This window comes from Bombina bombina, chromosome 4, assembly GCF_027579735.1.
Source record: "Bombina bombina isolate aBomBom1 chromosome 4, aBomBom1.pri, whole genome shotgun sequence".
Taxonomy (NCBI): Eukaryota; Metazoa; Chordata; class Amphibia; order Anura; family Bombinatoridae; genus Bombina; species Bombina bombina.
Window position 1 is genome coordinate 113,798,019 of NC_069502.1, and position 23,627 is coordinate 113,821,645.

The 23,627-nt window shown below is 37.1% G+C and overlaps 1 protein-coding gene across 1 annotated transcript in view; it reads right to left on the minus strand.

Annotated features, from left to right (window-relative positions):
• The window catches only part of CLIC5 (chloride intracellular channel 5), a 148,359-nt gene that overhangs the window by 69,841 nt on the left and 54,891 nt on the right, over positions 1-23,627 (minus strand). Inside the window, exons 2-3 of the mRNA XM_053709599.1 lie at positions 5,634-5,743; positions 3,810-3,935 (exon numbers count right to left, since the gene is read on the minus strand). Coding sequence (XP_053565574.1) covers positions 3,810-3,935; positions 5,634-5,743 — 236 coding nt within the window. The remainder of the gene's footprint in view (positions 1-3,809; positions 3,936-5,633; positions 5,744-23,627) is intronic.

Genomic DNA, 23,627 nt, shown 5'->3' on the forward strand with positions numbered 1-23,627 from the left:
GACTTATGGTTGTGGATGTTACTTCATTGTACACGTCTATTGAGCATAACAAAGGCCTTCAAGCTATAGAATTCTTTATCAACACTATGTGTGACTTTGAAGAGGCTACCAAGACATTTCTGATGAGAGCAATAGAATATTTGTTGTCGCATAACTATTTCATGTTTCAGACAGAGTACTATCTCCAAAGACGTGGGACAGCGATGGGGGCAAAATTTGCCCCATCCTATGCCAACCTTTTTATGGGCTGGTGGGAACTGTCCCACGTCTTTGGAGATAATAACCCATTCAAAGGTGAAATAATTCAATATTATCGTTATATTGATGATCTGTTCTTCATTCTGGACTGTGATGCCACAAGGGCAGATTATTTCTGTCAATATCTCAATTGTAATCAGCAAGGTATTGAATTTACGGGAACACACAGTCAAAACAGTGTGAACTTTCTCGACCTCACAGTCCAGGGTGGGGAAATCGGATCCCCTATACAGACTAAAGTGTATAGGAAGGAAACGGCGGGAAACACCCTACTACAATTTGAATCTTGTCACCCACGACATGTTTTGAGGGGTATACCGAAAGGGGAATATATCCGCATTAAAAGGAATTGTTCTAAAGAAAGTGAATATCAGCGTCAGGCTAGTGAGGCCACAGTTAGATTTAGACAGAGAGGGTATCGTGATAGTATCCTTACTACAGCAAAAGAAGATGTGGATCAGATTCCCAGAGAACAGTTACTTCAATATAAATCAAAAAAACACAGAGACAATAAGGATGATTTGAGTAAGATCAAGTTCATTACTACATATAGTGCAGAATACACTAAAATATGTAATATAATTGAAGAATCTCTTCCAATTTTGTATTCTGATCCAATTATCAAAGAAATTCTGGACACAGGGTGTGAATTCATCCCTAGGAGAGCAAAAACTTTGGGCAACCATTTGTCGCCCTCAGATATGAAGCCTAAAAAGAGCAAATGTTGGTTAAAACAGAAGAAGGGATGCTTCAAATGTAGACGTCCCGTTTGCAAAACATGTGGTTTCATTTGTGAGGGCGATAGATTTGTTTCTAATAAAACCCAAATGGAATATGACATTAGATTTTTTATTAATTGTACGACAACACATGTCGTCTATCTTCTGACTTGTGATCTCTGCAAAATTCAATATACAGGGAAAACTAAACGATCCTTAAAAGATAGGTTCTTGCAACATCTTAGGTCTATTGAGGACGAAGATAGTGACACACCAGTATCAAGACATTTCAAAACAAAACACAATTCAGATGTCTCTTCCCTTAAGATACAGGCAATTGACCACATCACAACATGGAAGAGAGGTGGCAATAGGGAAGCATTGCTAAACAAAAAGGAGATTTTTTGGATGTTTAGATTGCAAACTAGCGAACCGGATGGATTAAACGTCAGACGTGATCTGGATGTTTTCACTTGAGTTTAAAATATTACTCTAGGCCTTTTTTCTGTTAATAGTATCTGCCATTAAATGCCAATATATATATTAGAAAGTGGTCTGTCTTTTGAAGGAGGTATTAATATATTGTTTGTATATACATTATATGAAAGCTGTGTCACTACAATGTTTCTTTATGCTATATATATGTCCTGTTTAAGAATAGCACTTTAAAAGTGGAAATCTCTAGATATTTTATAGGATTTATTTTGTTTCTTATAGCTATTCTGGAAAATATTAATATGTTATTGTATTAGGACATATTCACTGCTAATATAATTGTTTTACAAAAGGTTTAAAATGTTGTGACAGTTGTTATCTTAACTTGTGGAAATAGGTAACCAATCAGGTATTTCAGCAGTGTGATGTCATGATCAAGTTCAGCCTTTTAAGAGGCGTTTGAGCTGATCCCCAGGTAAGCAGTGATCAAGTGCACCTGGTGCACGAAACATGTCTGCATGGGGATCAGCTCACTTGCCTGATTGTTAGAGTCACTGCTGGCTCTGTATAGGACATCCTGGTTTTGTCCTTTTTAACGTTTGGAATAAAGTTCTTCTTTTTACATACCCAGCTGCCTGGAATTCGACTTTATTTGCTCTTTTGAGCACTTTCAGCAACATATTCCTTTCTATTTGAGCGCCTTCTCTACTTTTGGATTCTGTTTGTTTTCGGCGTGTGTGGCTGTCACGCAAGAAGAGGCTGCCTATTTGATTGGATACATGTATACAGGGGTGTGTCCCCCGCCCACTCTCCATTGTGCCGGGCTCCGTTCACTTCACTGTATTGCGGGAGGAGCGCAGACCACACAGTGAAACCTTTGTGTTTGGAATTACTATAAAATATGTCTCACTATTTAAATGAATATACACTACTTAATATCTATTTTTTATTTAGAAAACTTGGCCATTTTGTGCAACCAGACTTCATAATGTGTCCATTTTACTGTAATATTATTTCTTAACACACTACCACATTGTTGCAATCTTTGCTTGTACCCAACTTTACTCTATGGGGCCTATCTATCAAGCTCCGAATGGAGCTTGAAGGCCCGTGTTTCTGGCGAAACAGCAGTTATGAAGCAGCGGTCACAAAGATGAGGTGGACAGGAATCGCCGGAATTCAACCCGATCGAGTACGATCGGGTTGATTGACACCCCCTGCTAGCTGCCGATTGGCTGCGAGTCTGCAGGGGGCGGCGTTGCACCAGCAGCTCACAAGAGCTGCTGGTGCAATGCTGAATACGGAGAGCGTATTTCTCTCCACATTCAGCGATGTCTGTCGGACCTGATCCGCATTGTCGGATCAGGTCCGACAGACATTTGTTAAATATGCCTCTATGGGGAATATCTATCAAGCTCCGGATAGAGCTTGAGGCCCCGTGTTTCTGGCGAGCCTGCAGACTCGCCAGAAACACCAGTTATGAAGCAGCGGTCTAAAGACCGCTGCTCCATAACCTGTCCGCCTGCTCTGAGCAGGCGGACAGACATCGCCGCTATTCAACCCGATCGAGTATGATTGGGTTGATTGACACCCCCCTGCTGGCGGCCGATTGGCCGCGATTCTGCAGGGGGCGGCGTTGCACCAGCAGCTTACAAGAACTGCTGGTGCAATGCTGAATACGGAGAGCGTATTGCTCTCCGTATTCAGCGAGGTCTGGCGGACCTGATCCGCCAGACTTTGATAAATTGAGGCCTATATATTCACTATTATCTGCAATTTACAAGATGTACTGATATAAGTTATTGACTTGTATAAAACGGGCATAGTCATAAACCAATAAGAATAATTCTGTTACTTTATAAATCCCTGGTTTGATGTCACCCTAAAAAAGACAAAACAATTAACTCCTTAGCCGTTTCCCACCCCTGTGTAGGGTTGCCACCTCTCTAGGGACATAAGCTTATGAGCCAGCCAATTTTTAGAGCACTATATGGCAGCAGTTCTGCAAGAGCACTAGATGGCTGCACTATTTCCTGTCATATAGTGCTCCTGATGCCCACCTGGGTATCTATTCAACACAGAATATCATGGGAACAAATCAAATTTGATAATAAAAGTAAATTGGATTTTTTTTTTTAAATGCTATACTCTGAATCACAAAAGAACATTTGGGGTTCATATCCCTTTAACTTGATGGAAGTTTGACTTATTTCAACCTCATCTACAATGTACTCTGCTATGTAGGTTATAAAATAATTGCATAATTGGGCTAAAAGAGTTATATCCCTAAACCAGACACTGTCCTACATCCCTATGAAAAAATGTTTAAAAGAAAAATAAAATACAAATTAATTACATTACAATCACATGGGGTTCATTATAGGCTTCTGTGAGTACCTTGGAGGTGCAAGTGACTCCTCTAAAAATTCTTCTATCTTGTTGACATCCGTCTTTAATTCTCCATTAAAGGTCAAGAATGGCGGATGAGTTCCTGGAGCTAAGTTATGAAGGTCAGCGGGTTTTCTGTATAATTTAGATGACAACATATGAAATCCTGTTAGTGATAATTAATATATAAAATAGTTTTATTTTGAATTGTAATTTATTTTCTAAATATTCAGATAATAGCATTACATATAATTGTATATATTTTTATTATCTTAAATAGATGGCATTTAATTTTGTAAAGTAGTTTCTGATAAACAGGTTTATATATTGTGTGTGTGTGTATAAATGTATACACACACAAACATATATTATATATGTGTGTGTGTGTTCTAGAAACAGAATTATAAAAAGACAAGTATATTAGACGTGCATTTGGCAGTTTCGGTAGCTGCCGAATGTGGAAGAAGGCGGCCAGTCGCGGCATTCACTCTTTTCAGAGTCAGATTTCTTCTTGTGAAAGTTAAACACACTAGGATCTGGATTTGCCTACATCTTAGTGTGTTGTGTTGAACTTTCACAAGAATAAATATGGCTCCAAAAAAAACTGAAGGCAGCTAACAAAACTGCAGAATGCACATGTCTAATGGACATTGCTATACTGTATAGGCAGCGCAAACAGCTTTGGAGTAGTGGAGCAAAGTGAAATATATATATGTCTAAATATGTGCATGTGTGTATGTATACATGTCTACATTTGTGTACATATGTGTTTTTAGTCTTATTTGTGTAAAAAAAATATATGTGCACACATACATAAATATATACACCTATCAAAACATATATTCACATGTATACACATATATATACACTTTTGATCCCTTTCAAATAGTTTGACACATGCAATATAATTTTTAATCCATTTTAATATTTTTAATGTGTTTTGAATACAAATACTTGAAATTCCTATGTTCTTTTAATTTTTAAATAGATATTTCTATATATATCTGTATATATACACAATGTAAATATAAATCTATATCTATCTATCTATCTATCTATCTATCTATATATATATATATATATATATATATATATATATATATATATATATATATATATATATATATATATACACACACACTGTGTATATATATATATATATATATATATATATATATATGTGTGTATATATATATATATATGTATGTATTCATACATATGTGTAGATATACTTTGCAAAAAAAAAATATATATATATATGTGTGTATATATATTTAAAAATAAAATATTTTTTTCTAAGTGAATGTGAAGTATTCCAAACGCACCTTTGGCTTTAGCAGAGTTGACCTAGCGGAGTGTCAGGTTAGCGCTGAAGCAATAACTGAAAAGGCTTTATTCAGCACGCCCAATAGAAGTCTATGGGGAGAAGTATTTAGCGCAATTGCAATATCCTAAATCATGAAGTTAGCGCTCAAGCACAAAAAAAATAGCCCCACTTGTAATTTGGGCCATGATTGGAAAGGATTTCTGCAAGTGGTGGGACAGGGTTTACATTTACACTATTCCATAATCCAACAATATCCTTGTCAGCTAATTGATCCCTGTAAGTTTCACTTTTCTTCTAGGCCAATCCTGACCCCATTAAAAATAAATAAATATAATTTTTGCGCTGTTTCTGGCATGTTGCAGTAGCACTAGCATTTCTGATGGTTCTTAAATATAGTAAAGGTAACTACTAAGACTGAGTTTAAGTTTACCAGGGGATGTGGTCTCCATGTGTCAAACCTACTGGTGCATTATGTGTGGTTTTAAAAATACCAAGCAGATACCTACCTTTTCAAGTCAACTGTGGTAACATTAAAGACGACTCCTTTTAGCCAAAGGATCATGAACAGACGCTGAGAGAAGGGACAGTTTCCTATACTTTCTCCATCACTTCCTGCCTGCATTAAACAATTAAAAACAGTTATTAACTAGAGAAACAGCAAGTTCTGGCATGAATGTACAACTTAAAGAAACACATTGGGTTAGATTTATCATACCCCAAGCGGACATGATTCGCTAGCGTATGCTGTCTGCATTTAACATTGCACAATCAGTTCTGGTGAACTGCTTGTGGAATGCCGCCCCCTGCAGATTCGTAGCCAATCGCTGGCGGATTGATGTCCGCAGCCTCAGATGTAGCGGATGAGTTAAGGATCAGCGCTGCTTCTTAACTCCTGTTTCTGGCCAGCCTAAAAGCTTGCGCGGAAACAGTGCATTAGGCACAATTCGGGGCTTGTTAAATTGGCCCCATTGTATCTACAGAAGTACATATTTACTCAGCCATGAAAAGAAACAGCCATAGTTTCAATAGTATTGCCTGACTAAATAAAATCAGAGGTGCTACTATTCAAGTTCCGGAGAAGGTAATGCGAGCTCTCAAGCACCCATTTCTGAGCTTAATTTAGCATATCACACCTAAATTGCTGTATAATTATTCTGCAGCTTGTTTGGACCATGTGATCTCTGAGGCTATTGGCTCTCGTGATTTTATGTATTCTATTTGTCATGGTTATAATATAAATAAGCCTGTATGTGTAAATAGATACAAAATTAACTTGCTATAATCATACAAAACATGACCCAATCTATATTACCTGTGTACTATGCAGTGACCAAATAAAACAGCACATAATCATAATAAAAATAAAAGTTGAAATAAGCTGATAGTATATGCCAAAAATGCCTAATATAACGCAAAGCACAAAATATACAAAAGAAGTCTACTAAAGTGATCCATGGTCTAAAAATTCTAACAAACATTACAGACATTTCTCATTCTAGTTTACTATGGACTAGATCAGAGCTTTCCAAACTTTTCATGTTGGTGACACACTTTTTAGACCTACATCATTTGGCGACACAGTAATTCAGTTGTACTAGCAAACAGGAGGTTAAACTAACTTGTTTTAAGAGACACGGACACATTCATAAATGATATAATAACGAAATGTATTTACAAGTCATAGTATAGCCTTCTCTGGGGCCTCCTCTGCCCCGTCACCACTTTCTGTCTGAGTACCGCAAGGATCTGTCCTTGGTCCCCTTCTCTTCTCAATCTACACGTCATCACTAGGTTCCCTAATAAAGTCCCACGGTTTCCAATATCATTTGTATGCCGATGACACCCAAATCTACTTCTCTGCACCAGACCTATCTACTTCCTTGCTAACCCGTGTCACTAACTATCTTTCTCACATCTCTAACTGGATGTCCTCTCACTACCTCAAGCTAAACTTCTCCAAAACTTAGCTCCTTATTTTCCCCCTTCTTCCAAAATCTCCACCCCCAATGTGTCTATAACTGTCGACAACTCCATCATTACCCCTACCCTGCATGCCCGATGTCTCGGGGTCACACTTGACTCAGATCTTTCTTTCATTCCTCACATTCAGTCCTTGGCTAAAGCCTTCCGCTTCCACCTTAAAAACATTGTGACACAAGATTTTCATTCACTCTCTCATCCTTTCCTGCCTCGATTACTACAACTCTGTCCTCTCTGGTCTCCCCACCTGCCGCCTAGCTCCTTTACAATCCATAATAATTGCCTCTGCCAGGCTCATCCTCCTTACATGTCACTCTTCATCTGCTGCACCTCTCTGCCAATCCCTTCACTGGCTTCCTTTTGCCTCTAGGATTAAACACAAAATTCTCACTCTGACATACAAAGCCCTCAACTGCACTGCTCCCCCCTATATCTAAGACCTTGTCTCCAGATACTCTCCCTCCCGTCCCCTTCGCTCTGCTCATGACCTCCTACTCTCCTCCTCTCTTGTTACCTCATCACACTCCCGTTTACAGGACTTCTCCAGACTGGCTCCCATCTTATGGAACTCTCTGCCTCTCTCCACAAGACTCTCCCCTAGTTTTGAAAGCTTCAAGCACTCCCTAAAAACTCTACTGTTCAGGGATGCATACAACCTACACTAACCTTTCTTTATACCAGTTCCTCTCCTCCATTGCTATCCCCTGAACCCCTTTAGCATGTATGCCTAAGTGTCCAGCTGTTCGTAGATCACCTTCTTAAGAGCTGACTACAACAGTGCAACTCTTGGCAGGGCCCTCTACCCATGTGATCCCTATAATTGTTTTGTTGTACTCCGCATTTGTTTATAGCGCTGCAGAATCTGTTGGTGCTCTAAAATAAATATATAATAACTGATAATAACTGATAATAATAATAGTATGTAAGTATGTGCAAGAATTTAAAAAAGTTTAATAACACCAATAGCTACTTACTATTTTAATGGGATGTATGAGGTTGATGGGGTGAACAGTTTCTGAATATTTGGTGGAATATTAGATAAAGACACTCGCATTTCATCATCAAGCCTTTTTAAGCTTCCACTTCCTATCCATATATCAAGAGCAGGAGCAGCAATGCACTACTGGGAGCTAGCTGCAAAAAAACAAATCACTGACTTCTGACTTCAGCTCAGCGTTTAAGCTGCTGCCCACAGAGCTCTGCGAGTCCAACTGACTACTGCACGTGCTGCAAACACACTGCTGTCCCACTCACTGACTACACATGCAGTCACGAGCCAATTGAGGAAACTAGATGTGCAGTCAGGAGCCAATGTCCTGCCAAAGCCGCCAATGGGAATAGTTTCAGTTCCTACTGAGCTGCGCCAATAGATTAAGATGATCTGTGACCCACTAGGTATCAATCACGTGTCAACCATGTGATATGCATAGCAGGCAGGCGGAAATTTGGAAACCAAAAAAATTTTTACAAAAATTTAAACTTAAAACAAATTAGTGCTAAATCAGGGACACACCTACACACTGCCGCTGACACACTAACGTGTCACGACACACAGTTTGGAAAGCACTGGACTAGATTATAAGTGGGGCACTAAATTATCGCCTGTTTGCGGGAGCTCAATAATTAACTAGTCATTACAAGTGGCTGGTTATTGCTACTGCAAGCTTGGGATATCAATTAGTGCTCCGAGAATTAATCAGAAATTAGATTTCTGGTTAATTTTCTAAAAGTGCCCCAAATGCCCTCAAAATAGAGGGCATTATAGTTTTTTATTATTTTTTTTTTAGCAGTTTTGGTGCTTTAAAGTTGGTGGGAGTGGGATGTTAGAAAAAAATGGCACTGAAAAGTGCCTTTAAATTGTGGTCTAGTGGAAATGTGTGATCCCATAGACCTCAATGTAAATCTATACGTATATGATTATATACATACTAGTCCTAAAGCCCGTTCACACGGGCTGTGTTGTTGTTTCATATTCTCTCTCCCTCTCTCTCTCTCTCTCTCTCTCTCTCTCGGGTGGGTGCGCGTGCGATCAGCTGTGCGCTTTCTAAGGCCAAGTATTTGTCTGTACTGCGCATGACGGCTTCAGACAAACACTTGTCTTTTATAATATAGGATATATTTATACAATAATACATACACATATTAACACATAAATATATATGTATATAGTCATATACAGTACATATATATTTACTAACTGCTGCCCATGTCTGCACTACTTACCACTTTGCGGCGTGAGGTTCTGATGTTGTCTGTGACGGCATCAGAATGAGGCTCCCATAGAAGCCTAGGGAAGCGCACTCTCGTAAGTGCAATGCTTCCCACATGAGTGCATTGCTGTAAACTTGTAATACCAGCACACATTAGCGTGCGCTGGTATTACACAGTGGAACACAAATATTGCTTTAGCTAAAGTGATATTTTGCGCTCCGTTTGTAATCTGGCCCTATGTGTTTTACTCTTGCAAATGGTTAAAAACATATGTAGTTCCACTCTGCTATAAAAAGTGTTAGTTACATGTATTTCACCAGCTATGTCTTGATCAGGAGCTGCAGTGCTTAAGGCTCCTGAGTGAGACTTTACATATTGGTTAAACCTTGTGAGGGTTAAACATATAGGGCTCAATATTCACAAAACTGTGGGCCTAGCGATAAATCATGCAAAAACTTTGTTTTTAAGCATCATTTTGTAATGCAAATGTCTCTCCTTCACAGAACCCTACTTATCGATATAAACAACTCTTAACCTAAAATTAACTATTCCAAAACTATATGAGGAACCTTGCGGTACTAATGAGAATTTTTAGACAATCTCTCCAGACCAGAGAGCGTTACAGAATCAGGGCCATCTAGGGTTGGTAAAGCAAACATTCCATGCTCTAACCAATCACAGCATGTAATTTTTGCATGAGAAGATCTCTTGAAAATGTTCCAGTATTGCAGAAAATAAACAAAAAAAGGTAATGATATCTTAACATACAGGACAGGAACACCAAATATGTCCTAAGGAAATACCAACCCTCTGAACTACCTTATTAAATGATCTTGACATTCTAAAATGTGAATAATTTACTTGCAAGGACTTACTATAAATTAATCATTACATGTTAAAGGTTGTTGATTTGTTTTAAATGAACACAAAAGGGCACAGTTCAGGTTGTATTTGTACGTGCACTAAAACTTAATTGAAGACAGTAACTTGTATTATTGGACTTTATTTGAGATAATCTATAGTAGAATCTTTTGTTTTCTATCAGTATTCGTATATTTTTTATAGTTTTCAACTAAACAGATATCAATTCTAAATTGAAAAAACATGTGCTTAAAACTACTACTCATTTTTAGTCCAAATAGACTTTCAAAGGTCTGAGTTTCTATCTTTCACAAGTTATTTGCATGCACTAAAATTACTAAGCTGTTTTGAACGGCAAACAAAAAGTTAAAGTAAAAATTGCAAAACTGACTCCGTAAAGCAAATTAAAATGCCCTACCAATTCTTATTACTGCAAATGTGATATGCACTATGTATACACTATTAATCAGTCCCATATCAACCCAAGCATTCCTAAGACACTTCACTATATGGCTATCTAGTGCACACTCCCTGTTTCCCCATGCATGTGATCCACTGTATAGGGTTATACTGTATACCAAGGACAGACAACTAGCAGCCAATCCACTGCATACGACCATCTGCACGAGTAGAACTACGAATGTGTGCCATAGCTCTTGTGGCCCAGGAAAAAGTGAAACTAAAAGTCAGCTGAGTAGACAACCAATGAAATATATTGTTATTTGTGAGTTTAATAGCCATACATTTATATGCGGCCATTTAGACTTCTTAGATATTGTTCTGCAGCCCATATAAAGAGTTGATCTGCGGTCCCCAAGTGTTAGGAAGTTGGCCATCACTTCAGTATACATTGCTGTGTTTGCTGGCACATAGAAGTATTGCACATTCGCATGAAAACAGTGAGCACACAGTGTAACAGATCAATTGGAGCTGGCTGTTGCATTTCTCTTGTTTATGTCGGAGGAACTAAAAATGAAAAGCTTGGGGCAGCCAGGAGAGTTTCCCTGGATGTATTTAAAAAACAAACAAAAAAAAAACAACAATTTTTATTGAGATTGTTGGCCAATACAACATATATGACTTGTGTTCATTAACATCAACAGAGAATATACAGAGTACATAAAATATGAGGGTGGATAACATAGGTAACTGATTATAGAACCTATTTGTAGGCTTATTATGGGGGCAGCAGAAGACACAAGTGTACCTCCTGGAGTGTATATATATCTAGAAAAACTTCTATAAGAGAGTAGGAAGTAGTCAGTGAAGAAGTGATCAATAGTCATGTCCTTTGATATGACAATCTATAAATGTGTGCTAAAGTATGAAAGAGAGGGATTTTTTAATTATAAGTGTTCTTAACACTTATCTGTTAGTCATCTTGGGACTCCACCAATGAATATGTAAATGAACTTAATAATAAGAAATCTCATTTTTTAATAGGGGAAAGGTTTAGCATGAAGTAGTATTAAAAAACGTAAGGGATAGTCAGCAGACGGGAGCTGCTTTAATATTGGGGGAAGGGGGGGGACATGTCCGGGAGTTTGTTGATATAATAATAATAATAATTATAAGCATGAGCTGGTAAATTGGTAAGTATGGCTTACAGTCAAGTTCAAAAGATGGATTATGAAAATCTAGGAACACGCTCCTGTGTTTGGGGGAAGACTCAAAGTATCTCAAGAATGAAGGGTAGGGAATATTTTTAAAGGCGCTTGAGAAAAGATGGCTCTATGGAACTGTCAAATTAAAGGGTAACCATGAGGAGAATTTATAATGAGGAATGGTTAACTATATGGTATATGATAATAGGGAGGCAAGGATGCGTGATATTGTATAATTGAAGGATACACTATGTGGTGGCAAACAGAATGTTAGCAAATAAGTTTGGCTCTAGAAGTAGGGAAAAAAATTGGGTGTAACAGATGCTCTATGTCAAAGATAACATAAGACAGATTGACCTAAATGAGTTTCATGTAGAGTGGTGCAACGTTAGGTCCTTCGATATATTGAGAACTAAAGAGCAGATGGTGGACCCCTGAGATAGAGTAATGTGGTTAGGGCATATTATATGGTCCGTGCACTTAGTCTCAGTAATCTAATGAAACACTTCCAGCTACCATAAGCAGTTGTTATTAACAAGCGACAGTGTAAGTATATAGCCACATATCTGGTGACATCTAAATAGGGAAATCTAATAACAGGAGATAATGATAAGTGCCACATATATTGATGACCATTCTCCTCTACTATATATTCCTATCAAATCTGACTCGCAGGGATGGGAGCGACATAAGTAGACAGAACCGTACTACTAGCAGATTATATACTAAGGGATACATATCATGAAGGCAATATCCAGACTTGATTATTAAGTTATAGAGTGTGTAGGCTCAATGGTTTAGGATCAATGCTATGTGTATAGGAAGGAGCTCATATGATATTGCAATCCCTGAAAAAGAATCAAATCTAGACATATAGGAAACCTAGAGATTACTATATGCATAAACAAAATACAATATGCCCTTAATATCGAGCTTGTTTGGGTTAAAAAGGAAATAATCGAATTAGCTCATGTCCATGCGCTGCGTGAGGTAATGGTAACAGGTGTAGTCAGAGGGATGAAAATACCACATCACATTGCATTGTAACATGTGGAAGAAGCTATTTAAAGAAATATGCTATAGACTCTGTCCACCTGGCTTGCTCGTTAGATCCTGAGAGGCTAATATATGAGTGATATAAGTGTCCTCTCACACCATAGAGAATAGAGTATAAATATAGGGGACAGATACATGCTAGATATGTAACTATGTATAGCAAACTGTTATGCAGATGAGAGCTGCCATTAATTTTTCTGTACGTAAGTCTGGCATTAGCGCGAGCTGCTAATAGTTATAGAAATACACTAGTAGAGCCAATGTTATAGGGCCATTAAGACTGCTACACTTATTAAAATAAGGGAAGAGGAACAGAGACTGAGGTGTCAGCATCCCCTACACAGTAAATGAAACAGTGAGACAGCCCAGTTACCACTTGTGGTATGGAGAATGGAGTTGGTTTCACAAGCATAACTGGTTCTCTGGACGCTATGTACTATTGCGTCTGTCTCCCAGACACAACCTGTGGGCACAGTGATTAGCTTAGGACATTGAAGACATAAATAAGTAATAATAGAAATGGTCAAACACATGGTAAGGAACCCCCCCCCCCACAGCACAAAGCATTATGTAAAGTAAACTCTTGTAAGAAGGGGTTGATCACTAAAACATTTCTCAAAGCTAACATAGTGTGAGCAACAATACACAAGGGAGTCATTGTTGGTGTAGCTCCTCTAATAATTAACTGTGGTTTTAAGATTACCACAGACCGTACCAATTAAACACATATAGGCATCCTAGGAATTAATCAGTTCTCAGACTAGATGTCATCATTTAACTATAGCCAGTGTATGTGAAGACTGATATGAGTATACTCAGGTAAACAGGTAAGTAAGCGTGTCTGACTGGGAGAACCTCAGAGTCCGTCTCTATTCTGGTCAAACGAGTTCTCACCAGAGTCCTACAATTACCGGCATCAACCGACCCCAGTTTTAGATAGCAATGTCCACACTAGCGTGCATTTGTGCTGGGTTCTGTGACTGCTTGTTGTAATCGAGTAGCAGGGAATTCTGAGTCTCTCGATCATCAGTAGAGAAAAAGCACTGACAGCACCGGGCGACACCTCTCTTTCAGCCACTGCTTGACTCACCGGGATTAAAGAGCGCTTTACCACTAATGTTGTTTCTATGTTCAGGGCCCTCTCTGCCAGGCCATCTCCCGGTCGACCGGCCACATTGGATCGGGTAACGGCCTCAAACTGCACATGTTGTATGAGCTTTGCCCTTCCTTCTTTTCTAGGCTTGCACAAGATCAGGGATCTTTTGATGTGTATGTAGCGTTGGTTCATAGAGGCACAGGGCATCTCCATGTCGCCTCACTGAGTGCTGCGCCTCCCCTCCTCCATCTGGTGTCTCATCCCAACAAGGTAATAGGGCCTGATCATGTCTCACAGATCGGCAGATATCAGTGAGGTCAGCAAATCCTCTATACATCTTGGAGCCAAGGATCTCCAGCAGTCTCTGCATTTTCATGTATAGGTCCTCCATGTTACAATAGGGTAGTGTGTGGTATAGGTCTGATATAGCTACTATCTCCGAGTCGGGGGTTGTAAGATGGCTGCCGCCCTGGGCCTCAACAGACCCGTTCAGGGCCCCGGGGTCATGAATTCAGCAAAAAAAGGTGTTCTTCTGAACGCTGGATCCCAGTACTCTTGTCTACTGTAGTTCTTCCTCAAATTTGCTATCTTTGTCTGATATGAATCGGCTGATTTGCCTAGGATCGCCAGGAGCTCCTGAAAATGCGACTGTATGCCGTGATTGCCTGGACACGCCCCCAATAAAATTTATTTTTTATAATTAATGGGACGTAAAACACAAATATTTTTTCATTATTCAGAAAGAGCATGCAAATTTAACGAACTTTCAAATTTGCTTCTATTATCTATTTTGCTTCATGGGTTGAAAAGTATACCAGGTAGGCTCAGAGCAGCAAAGCACTACTGGGAGCTAGCTGCTGATTGGTGGCTGCACGTATATGCCTCTGCCAGTGGCTTGTGTGATGTCATTAGCTAGCTCCCAGTAGTGCACTGTTGCTGCTTCAAAAAAGGGTACCATAAGAATGAAGCAAACCTGATAACAGAAGTAAATTGGAAAGTTTTTTTGGAAATTGTTTGTTCTATCTGATTTATGAAAGAAAACAGTTGGGTTTCATGTCCCTTTAACAAAAAGTGTTTATGCTACTTAAAAGCAACGCTATTAATATCTGCAGTAACAATTTTTACATTTAAGATCCTTTTAATAAATTTGAGTAGAAAATCCTTTCCCCCCCCCCAATGTTAGTAGTTTGGAATTAATTTGCAGGAACACTTCTTTACAGACAAGGTATTTATCTAGACTGTGAGAATGAAGATGAATTGTATGAAGATTTATTTTGTACCAAATTGTAAAATAAATTGTTTTATTTCAGCAACTACTGTATAATTTGTCATTTTCTTACGTGAAATGTGTTGATTCCTTAGTCTCCCTTCCTAATTTCAACAAAAAACTGTTAGCAACCCAGGCAACGCACAACATTCAGGCATATGTTTAAAATACCTTTTTTTACACTTTAAATAACTTTTATTTCCATAGAAATATGCTAGGAATTGTGGAAGTTCAATTTCCCTTTGACCTCCAACTTTTTTCTCATCATCTCGCTTCCTATTTTTGTTTTTGCTTTCATTCTCGTGTTCAGTGCTCTGTTATCAAAACAGGGAAAAATATTATTAGGGAAGGGAGGATGACTATTAAGGAAAAGGAAATCTAAAATATGACCCTCAAATGTATAATATACAGGTGCATCAAACCAGCCAGCAACTTTAATGGCAGCCCCTAGCCAACGAGTATCTCCTCCTATGAGCTATTGCATGGCTACTTCACATAGCGTTCCCTCCTGCCTCACCTTCCATGGCTGCGTCTCTGATGAGATGACTCGCATTGGGAGCTGAAAGTTAAACGTCCATAATTGAAACTCGAGCTAGAACTGAATTATTCATTGAAATTCCAATACAAAACTTGCACACACAGAAAGGAACTCACTGCACTTGCTATTTCAGCAGTTTGTTTATTTTGAAAATGATTCAGCTAAGCAGTCAGATTTAGAAAAAAAAATAAAAAAAAAATATTAAAACATTACAATTTCCCTCACAAGTAAGTCAATTTGATAGTCTATTTTTATTTAAAACAACTATTATCTTTCTGATTACAGTACTGTACTATCTGTCTGAGGGTACTATGTATACAAAAGTATTAAAATGTATATAAAACTACCTTTAGGTTGTATGTATAAGCTGTATTATGACCTGTAAATGTTGTCTAAATGACATAAGATATTGCTGTTTACCCTTCCAAGCTGCCCCATTTATATATATATATATATATATATATATATATATATATATATATATATATATATATATATATATATATATATATATATATATATATATTACGCCGGGGTTAGGTTCGATTAGGAATGGTTGTAAATCGAAACCGTTGTAAATTAAAACCCAGTTTATAATGTAAGTCAATGGGAAGTGAGGGAGTTAGGTTCCAGGCCCCTCTCAAAATTGTCATAAGTAACACCTAATACATTATTTTTAAAGCTTTGAAATGAAGACGTTAAATGCTAAACAGCAATATAAACCTAATAAAATAATCACACAACACAGAATATATAATTAAACTAAGTTAAATGAACAAAAACATTTGCTAAACAGCATCATAAACCTAATAAAATAATCACACAACACAGACTTTACTTGCATTTTTCTGCAACTAGTTCTTTCTATGCATTCCAATCTGGACTGATTTATAGACAGGAAGATCTTGTTCCTTTGCAAGCTGCTTGATAGCTCAGGTCTGATTAATTTCAGCTTGCTTGGCTTGCATATCTTTGCTGCAACACAAGCGGACAGCTCCACCTACTGGCTATTTTAATCAATGCACTGCTTCTCAATGCTTTTATATATATATATATATATATATATATATATACACACACATACATACATATACACACATTATTTATATATATATATATATATATATATACAGTATATATATATATATATATATATATATATATATATATATATATATATATATATATATATGTATATACACAGATATGTAAGTATATAAAATCTCTCTATCTCTCTAGTCATATGTATTGATGTGTATATTGTCACAAGACTGAATACAATTAGCGTTTCTGCTGCTAAATTAATTAAACTAGTTAATGAGCAAGACAATTTAATAATAAAATAGTTTTATCCAAATTTAATTTAATTCAAAAAGAAGAGATCATTGATGAGAAATCATATGCATTTCAAGAATATGAATATTATGTAGCAGTAAACTATAGTGCTATATATACATATAAGAAATAAGACAGAAATTAAATCAGTGGCCTAGATTTATTGACACATGAAATTGCTGAGAGGTCTTGTTGTATAGGTGAAATCCTGTATGCAATACATTGAGCGTCGCTTCACCTACATTTTTTAGCTTTGCGTTATTGGGCGTTCCTGACAATCTAGAATTTCCCAATACCTGATATCTCATAAATAAAACTTCAGCTGCTAGCAAAATGGAGACAATTATTAAAATCACGGCACTTAGAAAACAAGCTTGCCAATCGGTTTATGTGAATGTCTGTAACTGTAAAATAATTACATGGGGCCCATTTGTTATTGTGTCAATCTTGACGCATTCGCTGGAGTCAATATGCTCGCCAGACAACGCTACCGTGAATCTACATACGATGGCCTTATTTATTAAAAAGTATGTCAAAAACACACGTGTCAAGTACGGCGCAATGAGCATCAGACTGTTGATAAATAAGATTCATTGATGTTGCGGATATTCTGTTTTTTTCCAACTTTATTTATACCATTTCATTACTGTCCATGAACAAGCTCTAAAGCTAATCTTTTATTTTTCATCTGTTAATGTCCAAGAAATAGCTAGATTTATACCTGAACAAACAATAATATCTCTTAGAAAGTTATTTTTTATTTATTTGTTATACAAAAAATCTGATATATATGATATTTTCACATAAATTAATGTGTATTTGTATTTCTAGAAATCATGATATGCCTATCTCATGATTTTTTCTTTTTTTTTTAAAATGATTATTAATGCTAGACCTTGTACATATATCTTTGCACATACTTGTATATATATATATATATATATATATATATATATATATATATATATATATATATATATATATATATATATATATATATATATATATGTTATGTCAGAAATCTTTTGCAAACATATTTACAAGTTCCTAAATTCCTTTTTATGTTCTAAACAATGTTTTCTTTCATATTTCTGTGTTTATTTATACCACTATATGCATATAGTGTAAATATATAATTATTCTGAGCAAGAATAATTGCGAATATAACATGTAATCATGGTATCATATGTATTTATTTGCAATCAATGGATATTTATGTGCTGGTAGGGGCAGGCTGCAGATTTATAAAGGTGTAACAGCTCACCCGTCCAACAGCGCTCTTAGTGTTATAATACTGGTACTGCAGTGGAGACACAAGATGAAAGCACTACATGTGCAGACTATTTACGATGGAACCAACGGTATTTTCTTACTTTAATAAATGGGTACTCACATACTCCAAGAGCACACCAATGTGCTTGTGGAAACCGGCTGCAGATTTAGGCAGGTGTGGCAGCTCACCCAAACAGATGGTCTCTTGATGGTTGTAATATTGTGGAACAGTGGGTACAGTGATCCAAATACACTGCACCAAATGTCAGGAATATCTCTTATATACCAGTAAAGGCAAAAGGTAGGTAGAGAGATCCACTCGAGAGTAAAAGTCCAAATATTTATTAAAAACAAGGGTTAAAATAAACAACACAGTAGTTGTTAATCAAAGTGGATAACAGGGTTGCCAATGTTACCCCAATTGGACTTTTACTCTCAAGTGGATCTCTCTACCTACCTTTTGCCTTTACCGGCACATTGGTGTGCTCTTGGAGTATGTGAGTACCCATTTATTAAAGTAAGAAAATACCGTTGGTTCCATCGTAAATAGTCTGCACATGTAGTGCTTTCATCTTGTGTCTCCACTGCAGTACTGGTATTATAACACTAAGAGCGTTGTTGGACGGGTGAGCTGCTACACCTTTATAAATCTGCAGCCTGCCAGTACCAGCACATAAGTGTGCTCCTGGAGTATGTGAGTACTCATTTGGCTATACTGTCAATAACTTTGTGTTTCTCACTGATGATACCACACATGAGTCGCCCCTCTGTTTCTCTTCATTTTCTATAGTTATACCTGGACCAGCCGGTGAGGAGGAGGCAGCCAACACAGGAAAATTGTCCATGCAACCGAAAGGACACTAATATATTTTTTCCCCCAAAAGGGAATCACATTCACTAAGACAATAATATTTCAACTGTATATTATATATATTTTTTGTTGTTATTATTACTATATATAGATGTAAATCATTCTATTGTTCACTTTTCAGCGCCCCCCCCCTTTTGTGATCAGGTCACATTTAAGAGCGGGGCCAGTTTTCTTTCTACACCTGTGTATCACTTCCTGATTGCAGTCTAGTTTGAAACACCACCCCTATACACAGGTGTTAAAAAATGAGCTGGCATTTAAGATGACTTTTCTTAATGAAAATGAAATTCAAGAGAAGAAAAACACTGAAAATAGCATGACAGTAAAGAGGTGATTTTAATTTCTGCTGTATCTGATTCATGACAGTTTAATGTTAGGTAGACTATCCCTTTGAGCTATCAGTTAAGATTATATTGAATCAAACATCATTCGATTATTAAAATCATTGTCAGAAATGTTACACTGTGTGGCCTAATGTCATCATCAATGTTTATCTTTAATACTAATTTTACATATACATACTTTCAAAGTATAATACACAATGTAACAAATGGCACTTACAAGTTCTGATGAGTGATCAATTAGTCAAGTATAGAGCAATTTGATTTGTTAGTGATAGTAGAAAATGTTTATTTCAATTAGATTGGCTGATTTCATTAATCACGTGATTATGCATTTACCAATAAGACGTTGTGAAAAACTTACTAGTTTGTGGGTTATTTAGGAGTCTGAGTATTGCGTCAAATTGGGACTTGTATTACATGCGTTAAACATGGTGCAAATAGATTTATCAAAAAAAAAGGAAGTTGGCTATATTATGTAATGTATTTATTTCATTTTTATCCCTATATCTACTAGTGCGCCAAATTTAAAGCAATACTTCGCACCAAATTTGAAGCAATAATATTGTCCCCTAGCTTTGTAATGAAAGACAAAGATGTAACATAATCCATAAGTATGGTAACATCTCCCTAATTTACTTTGATCTAATATGCTTCATTATCTTGCAGCATCGAACATAACCTTTCTGTGTTTTCAGACTCCCATTGAGTTCTATGGCATCCTCAAGGGTGGCAGTTTGAACGATAGGTACACTGCGTCGGAATTTACTCGAGCGTACCTGTTGAATGTTTGATAAATTGGCAACAGGGTCAAATGGAGGCGAATGTGATGGCGGATGATCAGTATTCCGCTCGAATAACACAAGCATTGATCTGCATTGGACTGATATCGTGGGAGCGTATATTATGTCACACATTTCAACATTTGACTATCTTGGCGCTTTGTTAACTACGGCAGATCAACTTTGCATCAAATTTGACGCGGACTCCCAGCACATTATCAGTTGAAGCTTTGATAAATTGTCCCCATGTCTGTAGTCTCGCTGGATAGAATGAGATGTCTCTATGGGCGGCCCATGAGCATTCTAGGGGCGTGGTCAGGAATTTTCACATCTGAAATTCATAGATTTTATTGCCCTATGAACAATCTTGCATCAGGGCTGTGTCTATTTTTGTTTTAATTTGTTTCTTCTGTGATGTTTTGAAGACATGTCTGTTGTCTTGCTGTAGAATAACATATCAGCTCTGTCTAAAGATTTTGATAAAATAAATTGTTTGCTGCAATTGTTATTCAGCACCAAATTGCCACCCACCACTTTTGGAGGAGCCAATCTGGGCTTCAGTTTGCAGCTGACAAGTCAATTTATGGTCATTGTGTTAGTATAACGTGCATTGTTTTGCAGTTCTTATATTTTAAAGCCAATTAGGGATATATGTACATATGTGCACACATACAAACACACACATATATATATATATATATATATATATATACATACATATACATATTTAGACATGTATTTGTATGTATCTCTATATTAAAGCCCTTTCTAACACCTGGGACCTCAAATCTTGGAGCCCTTGTAACTTTTTTTGCATTTTTTAAAAATAATTTTTATTAGATAGTGTTATTATGAGTGTAACTATTCTTTTTAATGTAATTTTAAGGTGTTTTCACGTTTTAGTAATCCTTCTAGCGCAAATTGCGATTGCACTCATGCTTTGCGTTTAATTTCAACATGTAATACAAGTGCTAAAGTTGACGAGCGCAAAAACCCGTGATAAACCCCTTTTCGCTTGCACGTAACTGTGCGCGCACCACTTGTAATCTGGGCCAAAATGTTTAATTATGCATAATTTGAAAACTTTGTACCTCACCTTCATTATTTGTTTTGCATAATTTTCCTGTAATTTAACTCTAACAATTGTAGTATTTCCACACCCCTAGAGAAACTGAAGTGTTTTCAGTGAAACTAAGAACTCTACCTCTTCTACATGCTGCACAGTGATTGGTTGATATGTGCAGGAGCTCATTCACATGTGTCCCTAATTGGCCACAGCAATCAAGAGGTTTGTTCCAGGCTGCGAAACAATGCACACTCTTCTAACAAAATGATTTTTTTTAAATGTTTTTAAACAATTAATTTCTATGCAGATCTTTTGCAGATAATTAAATAATTGCAGATGCATAAATTTAAAAAAATACCTCAATGTTCATTGACTTTAGGCAAGACTACAAATAAAGCGCTAAATTATTGTGCGTCCGTAATTAATTAGCTATTACAAGTGGCTGGTTATTGTTACCGCCAGCTCGCAGTAGCAATTAGTGCTTATAAAATTCAGACCTCTGGTTAATTTTATAAATGTTCCCCAAATGTCCCCAAAATACAGTCTAGTGTATTTTATTAAAAAATAAAGTATATATAATAACTGCACTAGGCAGTATTTGGGGGCTAAAGTTGGCGGGAGTAGGGTGTTAGAAAAAAAAAAACATCTCTAAAAAGTGCCTTCACATTGTGGTCTATTGGAACTGTGTGTTCCCAGTAAATATATATGTATATGCTTATATACATATATATTTATGTGTTAATATGTGTATATATGCTGCCATCACTACGCTACATACCCCTTTCGCTGCGCTTAGGTTATGATGCGGTCTCTGACAGCATTAGAGCGAGCCAATGGATGCGCACTCTCGTGAGTGCAATGCTTTCCAGCAATGCGAACGTGAGGTCACGTTCACTTTGCTGACAACTTGTAATACCAGCACACATTAGTGTGTGCTGGTATTACACAGTAGGGCGCAAATATCGCGATATTTAGCGCTCCACTTGTAATCTGGCCCTATGTTTTAAACCATTAGCAGAGAGTAGAAGCAGTTTGGGCTACTTACCCCCTTTGCTGCACTTAGGTTCTGATGCTGTATCTGATGACATCAGAACGAGACTCCCATAGGAGCCTATGGAAGACCACTCTCGTGAATGCAATGCTTTCCAGCAATGCGAACTTTAGGTCAGGTTCATGAAAGCAATATTTAGTGCTCCACTTGTAATCTGGTCCTATGTGATTAAGCCATTAGCAGGGAGAAGAAGCAGTTTTCTTAAAAACATTAAAATGTGCTAATAAAACATCACTTTAATATAACTCAACATTTGGTGCAGCCAAGCAGTAAAGTGAAGAATATTATCTTCTGCATGAATTCTGTATAAAATCACATATTACTTTGGTCCATACATTATATTTATTTAGAACATCGCACATATATAGCTGATTGATTTATAGATCAATGGATAGCAATATTTAAAACAAACGTACTTTATAAAGTGACAACACATGTTTGAAATCTAGATTAAAAATGTATTATACTGACATCACTAATAAGTTAATGCTCAAAAAACATGCATTTAAACGCATATTACATGGTACAATTTTGAAGGTGATGCCATAACTATAAATATCTGTCCATACCTTCTTAGAGTGTAGTTATCAATAATTTTATAATAAAGTTTTACCATACAAATAAAATGGCAATGCCACTATCATGTCCATCATCTCCATACTGCCACTGTAATTGTACCTAAATTAAACTGGAAAGTCTTACCAGACACTGGACACGAGTGATCCAGCTTATTTCACATGTTCATGTCGTGAGCAATGTGAATTATCACAGAATTATTATATTGCAATGCAGACAGGGGTTTTCAGATGTGCTGTCCAAGCTCATCTGAAGAAGCACAAAAAAACGGGCAACACTGTCGACCGTAGATTAAGTGGTTGGCCAAGGAAACTTAGGAATCATCATGCTTACTTCCCTTCACAATCAGAAGATGTCCAGCAGTGACATAAGCTCAGAATTGGCAGAAACCAGTGGGATCCTGGTACAACCATCTACTGTCTGGAGGAGTCTGGTCAGAAATGGTCTTCATGAAAAACGTGTGGCCAAAAAGCCATAACTCTGATGAAGAAACTGGGTCAAGCAACTCAACTATGCACGAAAACACAGGAACTGGGGTGCAGAAAAGTGTCAGTAGGTGCTCTGGACTGATCAGTCAGACTTTTAAATATCTG